Below are 12840 nucleotides of genomic sequence, written 5' to 3' on the forward strand. Positions count from 1 at the left end.
GGCCACTCCCACTCTCGATTCGTCCCCTCTCCCCGCCCCCTGTGAAAACAGATGCTGCTTCGTGCAGCTCACTACTGCTTGCTCCGTCCATCTCTCTTCTCATTATTTCCTCTCATCATCATCTCTTCCCCAACATCCTGGCCCGGCCCTTCCTTCTCCCTCTCCTCATATTCTTCCTGTACAGGCGTTCCTTCTTTCTCCCTGCTGCTCATCCTGGGCCATGCCTTGCTTGTCTTGGGAGCTTCAATCCCGGCAACGCTCCCCTTGCCCTGTCAGCCCTTCTACACAACTGCCTCTACTCCCCTCCCCGAGTTGTTTTACTTCAATACAGGAGAATTGCTATGATCCTATTAATTTCAGGAGCTAAGGTCTGTAAAAAAATCATAGTATCTGTGGCCCTCTTCTTTAAATTATTTTAAATAATCTGCATTGTATCTCCCACTCCCCCCATCCCCCTCAAGTTCATTGCCGAACGGATTCCCATTAAGCGTGTTTATTCCCATGAATAAGCAGAGTAAAACCGCGGCTAACCCCGCGGAGAGTCGGGGCGGCGACAATGGGCTCCCCACACAGCCACGTATAAGAGGAGCTCTACTGTACTGAACACCAGTGGCGCATTCCACTCCGCCCATGGAGGTAGTCCATTTGGTAGGAATGGAAAATATTTTTTGCGCAGCCGTTCGAACGGCTTGTTTAGGGCATGGCCGTCGAAAAGGCTGGTTTGGGCATGGTGATGTGGAGACACTGTGGTTGAAGTGTCATTATTCGCAGCATACTTAGCATGTTTTTTTATGTTTTGCTAATGCGCTGCTGTCAAGCCAACTCGTTAGATGTGACCATTTCAATATTGTGCTGTAGTTCACAAGTAATCAATGTCATCTGTTTAATGCTGCACAAGTAAATCCTTAAAGATTTCAAAAAATCTATCTGGATTCAGGATTTAGGACAAGTTGTAACTTTTTGATTGCATGAAGTAAAAACCTTCACAAGGATGTGTAAACGGCCTACAACTGATACCCCAACAAAGTGGTTTATCATGCGGAAATATATAGCAGCAATCAAATACTCTAACCGCACGTTTCTACATGTGGAGGGAAAAAACCAGAGGATCCGGAGAAAAATCCACATGACCATGAGGAGAGAGAGACACGGAAACTCCAGCTCATGTGCAAGTCCTTGGATGATAGCGCAAAATCATGAGAGATGGTGGAGGCTTGGGAAACCTTCATCCAGTCGTGGAATTACCATGGATTATGATGATGCTGTTTACTATGCAGATGTCAATGCAAAAACCTCAAAAAAAATTCTAGTTAAAAAAAACAGGCCAAAGTATTGTGTTGTTGAAAATACGTAAACGTCTATTTGTTTGGTGAAACGCGCAGATGTCTAGATAAGGAGTCGGCAGCCTTCAAGTACCTTCAAGACTTCTTCCCTAAGCTGTCTGAGGCAAAGGTCAAAGCCGGTGTCTCTGTCGGACGACAGATAAAGAAGATCTTGGAGTGCAATGAATTCCCCAAGAAGCTCACTAGTAAGGAGAAAGCGGCTTGGAACAGCTTTGTCGCAGTGGTTCGTGGCTTCTTGGGCAATCATAAGGTCGAAAACTATGTGGAACTGGTTAAGACTCTGGTTAAGAACTACGGCACAATGGGCTGTAGGATGTCCCTCAAAGTCCATATCCTTGAAATCATCTTGATAAATTCAAGGAGAACATGGGAGCATACTCGGAGGAGCAAGGCGGGCGCTTTCACCAGGATATACTGAACTTTAAACGCCACTACCAAGGACAGTATAACGAGAACATGATGGGAGACTACATTTGGGGGCTGATTCTTGAAAGTAATTTACAGTATAATCGTGAATCTCGAAAAACTACTCACTTCTAAATCTTTTGTAGTCATTTTTGTATTACTTTAGTATAAATTCATGTTAATTTTGATTCACGTTGTTTTTTCAGACTTTATGTGAACGAAAATACACAAATTCGCCCGTTTTCTCATTGAAAGTAGGTAAATTCCAAAATATCACTGTCCCGATCACAAAAGCAAAGTTTGTGGGAACTAATAGCTATTTTCTATACTTTTTAGGTAAAGCAATTACGAAATAACACTTACTACCCAGGAAAAAAAATTGTGTTCCATAGTGTAATATATGGGCATTGTTTTTTAAACTGATTGACCTACACCAGAGACATCCTTCTTCATGGCTTTGTCTCACCACCAGTGTTAGACCAGAAAACACCAAAAGGCGAACAGTAACACCTGTTTTATTTCCATAAAGTGTAAAATCCATTCTTATTTTTAATAATTTTGGTTACGGCAAAAAGGTACCATTGATTTCAATGTATTTTCTGCAGGTGCTAGTAACATTTAATAGTTGGTTAATTGGAAACGTGTTTCTCCACGCTCATCACGAGGGCAAGTCCTCGGGCATGCGATGACACATGTGTAATGAGCGACTTCCGCGACACGTCGTGTAGAGGGTACTTTTTCTTTTATTCTTACATGGGCACAACACAGGCCAACGTCTCTATCGGCTACACACACGGCCGATCACTCGGCGAGGTTCCACCATCCACACTCGGCTACGCCGCTGGCTGGCGGCGTGACGAGGATTGTGATGGAAGCCCGCAGGAGATCTTCCACGTGGCCGGAAGACGGAGAGAGATGACGGCGAGTAGCAACGCAGTCCGGACCCAAGACTCCACACACGAACCCCGAGCCCTGGTCCGCCCCTGCTTATATCTCCCCAGGCGTGGCTAGGCTCCGCCTCTGGCCACGCCCTCTCGTGGAACCTTTGAGCAGGTTCCCGGAGCATCTCGGCCAACCCCGCCTATTACCTTTGCCCCAGATACCTCTCCCTTTCAGATTGGATGTTGTCTTAGCGGTGCCCGTACCCGTGCTTCCCTTTTCCAGCCAGCAGGTGTCATCATGCCATTACACATGGACATTGGTGCCCTGTTTATGCATTTTGTTACAGTTTGAGCTCAGTGACCCTGACTGCATGCCAATGTTTGAAGGGAAGGCTACATATGTGTGAGTTGCATCGCTACAATGCCTGTAACAAAAAAAAGCCAAACCAGCTGCCAGGGGCTCACTTCCACATTGCTCAGTGGACTTTATGCCATCTGCACAATGTTTTCAATCACATGGCAGTGTCTTTAGTGGTTTGTTGATGTCCCCTTTTCGTTTTTTTTTAAGTAGCTGTGATGACACCTTGTCACGTGATAGTCACACGGACGCAATGACATGAACACAACGATATTCACATGGACGCACGGTGATGAGTACAGCTCTATGTGCAAAAAGCAGGAATCTAGTTACTTGGGAGTCGAGATTCCTATAAAATCCTGATTTCAATATCTCACTTGTATCTCAGGATGGAATCGTAATGCAACCACGCATTATCATATATATTACATTACCATAACAGATAGTTTCTGGGTACATCAGTGGCGCAGTTGCAAGCAAACTGAGCTGGAAACCTGGCTTCCCGAGTTCGATTCTCGGCCACGGCTATATCGTTAGTGTCGAGCGATGTTTGAACCGGGGCTGCATCCCCATCCTACCTCCTTCACCAATTGGTACTCACCAGCATGGTGAAGCATGGTCCAAAAACTCTCATGACCGACCAGGATGCTTGGAGTTTGAATTGACGAAGGGCTGTAAATTATTATTATTGTTATTACTGTTATTACATAATGGATAGCTTAAAGGGCTGAGCCTCATCGGATCAGAGAAATAAGCCGGCAATTTCAACACCCTCCGTTCAAATGGCAAGTTATATAAATGACATTGATAGAGTAGAGCACCAGTTATGTCCTCATCAAATAAAGGGTATTGACAATTAAACCGAACAAAACTATATTCACCAGGTAAAGCCCACTGAGCTCTATAGCTCTTTCTCAGAAGCGACCTGGCTACAAATGATAACGAAGTGGCTTATCATCGTGTCGAAATGGAGAATAGCAGTAAAATAAATAAAAAATATTTCCCCCTGACCACGAAGGAGTGATCGTATGCCAGTGAAAAATGAGTACACACGTCTTTGTAGGATGGATTTTTCTGAAGTATTCGTGTGGAATTTAAAAATCCCGTGCGTATTTATTCCTCCGCAGGGAGTTTGAGTAACGAGTGTGCAGGAAGGTGGAGGCTCTGCTGAAGGTGGGAAAACTGAGTAATTGAGAAGTGGATCGGGTCCCCGCATTTGCGGCACTGAAAGATCTCACAGAAAAGCCACGATGGGAGATATTGGTATGGACAATTTAAGCCCGGACGGTTGAGCATTCACGATGAACCTCACCAGTGTGTGTATGTCACGCATGTCATGCGAGTTTACATTGGGTCGAATGAAAACAGAGCTAGCGGCCTGAAACATAATGGGGTGATGGTACAAAACTACAGTAGACATCGGAGTGACTTCAGTTGTAACAAACACCAAAAAACAAATACAAAACAACGTATCAATGGGGGCTGCAGGCCATCAGCGGGGTAGCTTGGGGGTAGAGAGGTCAAAGGTCGGAAAAACAGAAACCTCCTGGCAAATAAGGGTGTGTCAACATGTATGTGTGCTTGGACAAGCAATTCTCAAAACATACGTTACGGACAGTTCAACCAAGAGGGGCGGTAAACAAAATATGTAATTATGCCGACACATTACATGGTGTGACAAAGCAGGATTTGTATCACAACTAAATTTACGAAAAATACGCTCCGAAAGAATCGTACATATTTAGGCTGCAAAGCAATATCATCTTCAGCCATGATAAATCCACTGCTGGATAAAGGCCTTCCCAAGCTGTCGCCATTTCGTGGTCCCTGCGATGTAACGACCCATCTAGTACCTGGCCACAGGCTGAAATAAAAGGCCTGCATCTTTTATGGCCACTCTTGTCGTATACTGGCGTATCAGACGGCATGCGATTTGCAACGTTGCGGCACTTTGTATGCATCTTCTGATTTATTGTGGCGACGTTTTCATTCTCGAGTTTGTTAGAAATGTTCACTCAAAGTGCATGTGCGTGATTTTCCGTACCGATGCAGTCACTGACTGCCGCGGATGTTATCACGGTTTACATTACAGTAGAGCTACAGGTACATTGGAAGCAATAGAAGTACTGAATATGAGTGGCCCATTTAAAGATGGAGATCAGCTCAAGTCTCCCGTGACTTCTGTGTGGCCACTCCCACTCTCGATTCGTCCCCTCTCCCCGCCCCCTGTGAAAACAGATGCTGCTTCGTGCAGCTCACTACTGCTTGCTCCGTCCATCTCTCTTCTCATTATTTCCTCTCATCATCATCTCTTCCCCAACATCCTGGCCCGGCCCTTCCTTCTCCCTCTCCTCATATTCTTCCTGTACAGGCGTTCCTTCTTTCTCCCTGCTGCTCATCCTGGGCCATGCCTTGCTTGTCTTGGGAGCTTCAATCCCGGCAACGCTCCCCTTGCCCTGTCAGCCCTTCTACACAACTGCCTCTACTCCCCTCCCCGAGTTGTTTTACTTCAATACAGGAGAATTGCTATGATCCTATTAATTTCAGGAGCTAAGGTCTGTAAAAAAATCATAGTATCTGTGGCCCTCTTCTTTAAATTATTTTAAATAATCTGCATTGTATCTCCCACTCCCCCCATCCCCCTCAAGTTCATTGCCGAACGGATTCCCATTAAGCGTGTTTATTCCCATGAATAAGCAGAGTAAAACCGCGGCTAACCCCGCGGAGAGTCGGGGCGGCGACAATGGGCTCCCCACACAGCCACGTATAAGAGGAGCTCTACTGTACTGAACACCAGTGGCGCATTCCACTCCGCCCATGGAGGTAGTCCATTTGGTAGGAATGGAAAATATTTTTTGCGCAGCCGTTCGAACGGCTTGTTTAGGGCATGGCCGTCGAAAAGGCTGGTTTGGGCATGGTGATGTGGAGACACTGTGGTTGAAGTGTCATTATTCGCAGCATACTTAGCATGTTTTTTTATGTTTTGCTAATGCGCTGCTGTCAAGCCAACTCGTTAGATGTGACCATTTCAATATTGTGCTGTAGTTCACAAGTAATCAATGTCATCTGTTTAATGCTGCACAAGTAAATCCTTAAAGATTTCAAAAAATCTATCTGGATTCAGGATTTAGGACAAGTTGTAACTTTTTGATTGCATGAAGTAAAAACCTTCACAAGGATGTGTAAACGGCCTACAACTGATACCCCAACAAAGTGGTTTATCATGCGGAAATATATAGCAGCAATCAAATACTCTAACCGCACGTTTCTACATGTGGAGGGAAAAAACCAGAGGATCCGGAGAAAAATCCACATGACCATGAGGAGAGAGAGACACGGAAACTCCAGCTCATGTGCAAGTCCTTGGATGATAGCGCAAAATCATGAGAGATGGTGGAGGCTTGGGAAACCTTCATCCAGTCGTGGAATTACCATGGATTATGATGATGCTGTTTACTATGCAGATGTCAATGCAAAAACCTCAAAAAAAATTCTAGTTAAAAAAAACAGGCCAAAGTATTGTGTTGTTGAAAATACGTAAACGTCTATTTGTTTGGTGAAACGCGCAGATGTCTCCATTTGCAGCAATGGGACACATTGCCAGTGCGGTTCTTTGGCTCATTTAGTCAAGAAGCGAATCTGGCCCTCAGCGTATTCTATACAATGTGACATTATTTTATAGTGTGGATATATTATTTTAAACTACTTTATTTTTCAATGCATTAGATCCAAAAAAAATTGCACGTAAAAAAAACACCCATAGATAAGAATTTTGTTTTTATTAACGACAAAATAGAAAAGTGTCCATTGATACCAAAGCCGATAGCAATATCTAATATCTGAACTGAGCCCCCACTTTTTCAACTTGCACCGAATCGCGAGTGGAGTATGGTCAAACAACGCCCATGACTGCCACGATATAAGGACATTATTCAATAGTACAATTTAGAAAAGCTGTGAATTATTATTATTTGAAAATTAGTTGAAAATTCGAGAGGAATAACGGTTATCTTGGTAATTGAGATAAATTCAACAAGACGGCATATGAAACCGTTAAACGTTCACAAACAAAAGGTCAGCAGTTCAACAATCACAAGGTGAGAGAGTTCAAGAGTGGCCAATGCGTTGTAGAGACTGGCTCAACATAGCAATGCGAAATTTCCACCACCAGCCCTGTAACCGTCAGTTGAAGATGAGCACATTCAAATGTCCACGCATAAGGACAGGGACACTTTGAGCGAACATTTCTCGCGACACAAACGCAAGGCATACTCTGAGAGTAAAAACGACGACGGCGGTGATAACGGGAACACGATGACAAGCGTGCGGAGAACCGGTACTCGACAACTAACCTTGTGATGGCACGCGTGCATGCGGTGACCATGAAGCAGCTGCAGACCACGACCCAGCCCCACCCGCCGTCAGGGGGCTTCGGGAAAGTTGCCTTGCTCATCATCGTTTCGGTGAGTTTGTGCTGCCTCCACTGTCCACCTGCAAAGCGTGCACATGGGCGCTTGGGGCGAGTGTGCGTGCGCTTACAGAAGTTGGTGCACGGCTCTGAACACAGCACCGCCGCTCTCAGTGACACGGTCAACTGCTTACAGGGAAAAGCGGTTAACCATTGGAGTCTCAAGTCAGCAAAAATGTATCACGGTGCGTGTGATTGCAGTATAGATCGCTGCTGCCCTTTGCACGGACCTGAATGAGGGTGTGTTAGCCTTGTTAACACGTTACCGCTGTTGTTGATCATTTACGGGGCGGGGGGAGGAAAGCCCCGATTATCGAGCTGTGTTGGAAATGCAAAGTTAAAAAAGAAACATAACCTTGGTTGAGTTTTGTGAATGGCAACACTGTGTGACGTAGTAGTATGTTAACATTACTGTGGGATATAATGTGAGTCATTCAATGGATATGGTTTCATGAGGGTCGTTTAACTTATTACAGTTGGCAACATTGCTGAACACATTTTTGCTCCTGCAGAAATGTTAAACGACAAATCTAGGGCACAGTGGGAGGAGAGTGAGTGTTGGAAGGTTATGGGACAGTTCGATTTGTGTCTAATGAGATTGTCAGCAGTTGAGCAACCTTAAAGATTCACCCCAAAATCGTTGTCATTCCAAATCAGCAGTTTTTTTCCATCCTGCAAGGGCTGCTGAAAGGGCTTCCACGAGATGGGAGTTCTTTGGAGTTTCTACAGAGGGTGTTTTTGTCTTTCTCTTCCACACGGGCGAAACGTGAGGTGGGATTACCCACACTTTACCCCACCGATCGACTCACTGTGGTATGCTAATTTTCAACCATTTGTGTCGGAAAATAGAACTGGTGACCTCTCGATTGCAGGTCCAGTTTGCGGTGACACAACAGCAGTCTCATAAGTGAGTGTTTACTGTGCCACAAGGCTGGCAATCAAATTTCATTCAGGGCCATGTGCAGCTACAGTGAAAAGTTTATGGGACCTCCCTTGCCAGTATAAAAATATAGGAATAGGTTTTACACTTTCTGGCAATAAAACAGGTGTTACGATGTTAAAACACCAAACTGAAACCTTTTGCAAGGAATCATGTCTGCATTAATAACACAGACTTGTGGTGAACATGCAAACAAAATACATGCTCTGGTAGTATATGCATTATAGTATACGCATTGAAAACTGTCAGTTAAATCTGACCCTGGCCTTTCTTCGTAGGCTATATGCATTATTATTGACTGCCTGATGTGGTGTGGGTAACATCAGCCTTGGTAAAAAAAAGCCCAGAATTCTTAGCATGTAGGATCCTGGCTGCTATTGGCCCGAGTGAAAATAATTATCGCATCAAAAGCCTGTATGGGATACATATTTTTGCGTGCGTGATTTTTGCCAGCCACACTTTGTGTAGGGGGATCAATAATGTTGTGGTGTGTGTACTGCGCAATGGTCACAGTGACCCGGGTTTTATTTATGGACATGCATTAGAGACAAGCGGTAAACTGAACCTGGCCTGAGCCTCCCCTCGGTTGACTCAGCCTAAAATGAGTACCTGGTGCGGTGTGTAAAAATAGCTGCTAGGGAGACAAAGGCGGCCAGGCGTGGTGCTGGCCACCCACTTCCTCGTGTGCCGTATCGGCCTTCTTAAGTGCTCGCTAAGAGCACTTGCCTCAAAAGGCTGATGAGCTTATATTGGGGATGTTTGTGAGATGATTCGTTTCAGAATTAAATGCTAATTGTTGTTGATTGTTGGAAAACACAAAATGCATCAATGGAACAGAAAGGCAAATTACGTTGCAAGTTTATCTGGCATTCACAGCAACAAGGAGAAAATCTCAGCCAATTCAAATGTACAACAGTGTAGTAATACCAGCATATATCTCTTGTGAACAGACCTCAAGACTTACATCAATAAGACAGGTGGACTGCTGATCTCTTCTAGAGGCCTGATGTTCCCCAATGATCAGATGCAGAGGTAGAAATTGTCAGAGATAGCTGTTGGAGAACCTGTGGGAGACATGTAGTCAATGAGAAACTGGTCAGCATTTCATCTTGACAATGGCAGCCATCAATATGTCCACATACATACTTTAATACACAGGCCTTTGGAAATCTACTGCCGATGATTGGGCTTTCGATTTAAAGCTTTCCTGACTGCAGGGATTCATCTTCTTGGTTCTTTCGGTAAAGTCACGTAGAAGGGAAATAATAAAATAATAAAACATGATAAAATAATTCTCACGACGTTTTGGCCACAACGCAAGCAGCCGTCCTCAGGTGAATGACGCTGTCTTTCCGACAGACCTGTTTTTCACCTGAGGACGGCTGCTTGCGTTGTGGCCGAAACGTCGTGAGAATTATTTTATGATGTTTAATTTTAATTATTTTATTATATCCCTTCTACGTGACTTTACCGAAAGAACTAAGAAGATGATTGGACTTGTTGGCCCTTATTTCACCAAACTGGTCAGTGTGGGTTGATGAAGAGGGGTTCTGGAAGTGTTTTTGATAGAGCTCGCCGCTGATCTTACCCACGGCTGAAAGTGAAACTCAGGCTGCTGAGTTCATGGCAGAGTGCTAAAATCACTGCTCCAACACTCCACCAAATCACTAATATTCCATAGCTCGTTAATCACTACCTGATTGGAAAAAGCCAACCAACTTTAATTTGAAAAAGGCAAAGGATCGATAAATGAGCATGGGGTGACACTTTTCATAGTACTACCATCGTTGACTTCCAGTAAAGTGGTTCTAAAGTTATCGACCTAAGTGAGATGATGAGTTAAATTGATCACCAATCAAAATTTCTACTTGCAGCCTTTCAATTGTTAGTGCAGTGCTCATCGTCAGTGCCAGAAAACTTTTTTGAATCTTGTAATTTTAAAACATAATTGTGCTATCGTCATTCAGTTTCATTTTTTTTCAGTTTCATTTATTTGGTATAGCCCTGTGAGCCATTCGGCTCTTGAATCGGGTGCAACCGCAACAAACAAAAAACAAAAACATGAACAAGAAAACATCTTAAAGTGACTATGCGCAAACAGAAAAATCCAGGAAAAAAGCACCGTACACCAACGCTGTGCAAAAATCCCAGTGGGATGCAAGTCAAACAACAACAACAAACACAAAACAACTTAGATTAAGGCCATGATTCTAACTCCGTACTACAACAAACAAACATGGCCAAACCAAAAAACTTTTGGAAATCACCAAAATAAAGCCATAAGCAATGTAACAGTGATCATAGGAACTGTGACCAAAATTTCACAATAAACGACATGAACAACATGTACCACCAAACCCTGTAGCCATAGCTGGCTGCATGAGTCACTCCACAACAGCAGGAGCATCAGTAGGAGTATCACATTTTTTAAAATGCACCTTTAAAGATCAGCACACTAAATCAAAACACAAGATCATACGTTGCAGCGGTCATCATGCAGCGGTCGTCATGAGACCAAGTATCAATTTGGATCTCTGGCAGCATTCTGTTAGAGAATGCCTCACAGAAGTGGACATCACAGAGCTACCTCTGATATTTCTGCAAGTGACCTCTGTTCCATATGAAAATGATGTTCATCACGTGACAGTCAATCCAATTTCGATTTAAAGCTTTCGTGACTGCAGGTATTCATCTTCTTGGTTCTTTCGGTAAAGTCACGTAGAAAGGAAATAATAAAATAAAAGACGCTGTCTTTCCGATAGACCTGTTCTTCACCTGAGGACGGCTGCTTGCGTTGTGACCGAAACGTCGTGAGAATTGTATTTTATTATGTTTTATTTTTATTATTTTATTATTTCCCTTCTACGTGACTTTACCGAAAGAACCAAGAAGAGTCAATCCAATATTTTCATTCTCAAAAGAGTTGGAAATCTGCCAAATAAAATGCAGAACCAAATTTATTGTGACGGTTGTGTGTGTGTGCAGTCATTGGTGACTCGGGTTGAGACCACTAACTCACTACATCCCAGAATCCATTTTTATCACAGTTGGTGGGCCTGTATTCAATGCCCAAGATCTAAGTGGTACCAGTTCAGTGCTGGCCCCTCAATGTGCCAGGTAACCTGAATTACAGTGTCTTGCAATTGTTCAAATTGGGTGCTTGCTGAAATGCAGGGCCTCTGCTTTTTAGGTACAGCTTGTGTGTTTAGAATGCCTCGAGTAGAAAAGTGGACAGCAAGCGACTTTCTGCGTGGGATATTTTTGCTTTGATCGCTGTACAGTCATTTGTGTAGTTTTAACACATGCTAGCCAAAGGGCCTACACACCCACACATGGCAAATGCCAAATGCCAAAAAGTCATCGCTGAAAATGGGTGATAACTAATAGGCGGTGTTGAAACCAAAGTTATGCAACCGGTTTATGAAACATGATCGTGTTTTTGAAATACAGTGTATCATTGATGGATAGCTTGTCTAGTCGTGGCCTCTAACCAATGGCGTGGTGTCATTCCTGCACATATCCTACCTATGTCTTGCCCAATCACATCCACAACGCTCGGCTGTTACGTCTCTCTTCAAAATCCCCAGCGGCAATCCATTTCAGACAGCTGTGCCTAACTACTTTATTTAACAGAAAGTGACCTGTCCACACATGATAGCTCATCGAAGTGGCTTATATTATTACGTGTGGGGAATTCGATAGAAACAGCTAAATCATCTAAATGCGTTTTGTGTCTCATGGCGAGGGCAAAACCGAAGGAACCCGGAGAATAATCCACGTGACCACAATAGTGAGAGAGAACACGTGGACTCCAAATATAACAAACAGACATTGTCAAGGTCTGGAACCGAAGGCAAGGGAGATAACCTCTCTTCGCCACCCCTAAATCACACTGTGCAGTATATATAGCAATTAAGTCAATTGCATTACAAGTCACATGATAACCTCAACAAATGAATCATCCTCGCCACTTGGAATAACAATGACCCCTTTTCTCCCACACCAATCCACACAATGCTGCTGTGTGTGCGTTGTCTCAAAAAAAAGGTCCACATTCCCATGCGTTTTTTCAGCATTGCCAATCGTCAACAACCACTACTAACCCCGAGCCAGTGGCCAATATTTTACATCCTCATGGGGTGGTTGGGACTAATCTGTCAGAAAAAACAAATACGGTTGACTTCTTGCCCAAGTGGTATTCCAAGTGTTGCCCATAAACAATTCGAACACATTGTTCAACCGAGGAAATACCTTTCTATTCTAAAGGTTTTCATTTATAATGCACACTTTTTAACGTAACTATCCCTCCACGCATTGCTCAGTGACAGTAAACTTACTTTTAGCTTTGCTTATTAAATAGTGTAACTTTTACCAAACGATGTTGGCGAGATATTAACTACCTCGCCTGGTATGCAGGAGGTTGTGGGTTTGATCCCAACCCTGAC

The 12840-nt window shown here is 43.8% G+C and overlaps 1 protein-coding gene across 6 annotated transcripts in view; it reads right to left on the bottom strand.

The window, feature by feature from the left end:
* LOC144717696 (monocarboxylate transporter 12-like) overlaps positions 1-12840 on the bottom strand; it is a 46915-nt gene that overhangs the window by 24798 nt on the left and 9277 nt on the right. For 5 of the 6 annotated variants that reach the window (XM_078593257.1, XM_078593260.1, XM_078593259.1 and 2 more), the window contains one exon: positions 7340-9459. In XM_078593257.1, the coding sequence (XP_078449383.1) occupies positions 7340-7443 (104 nt within the window). In that variant the 5' untranslated portion in view covers positions 7444-9459. The remainder of the gene's footprint in view (positions 1-7339; positions 9460-12840) is intronic. The other variant, XM_078593256.1, reaches the window with a different exon arrangement.

Source organism: Lampetra planeri, chromosome 4 (assembly GCF_965212315.1).
Source record: "Lampetra planeri chromosome 4, kcLamPlan1.2.h2, whole genome shotgun sequence".
Taxonomy (NCBI): Eukaryota; Metazoa; Chordata; class Hyperoartia; order Petromyzontiformes; family Petromyzontidae; genus Lampetra; species Lampetra planeri.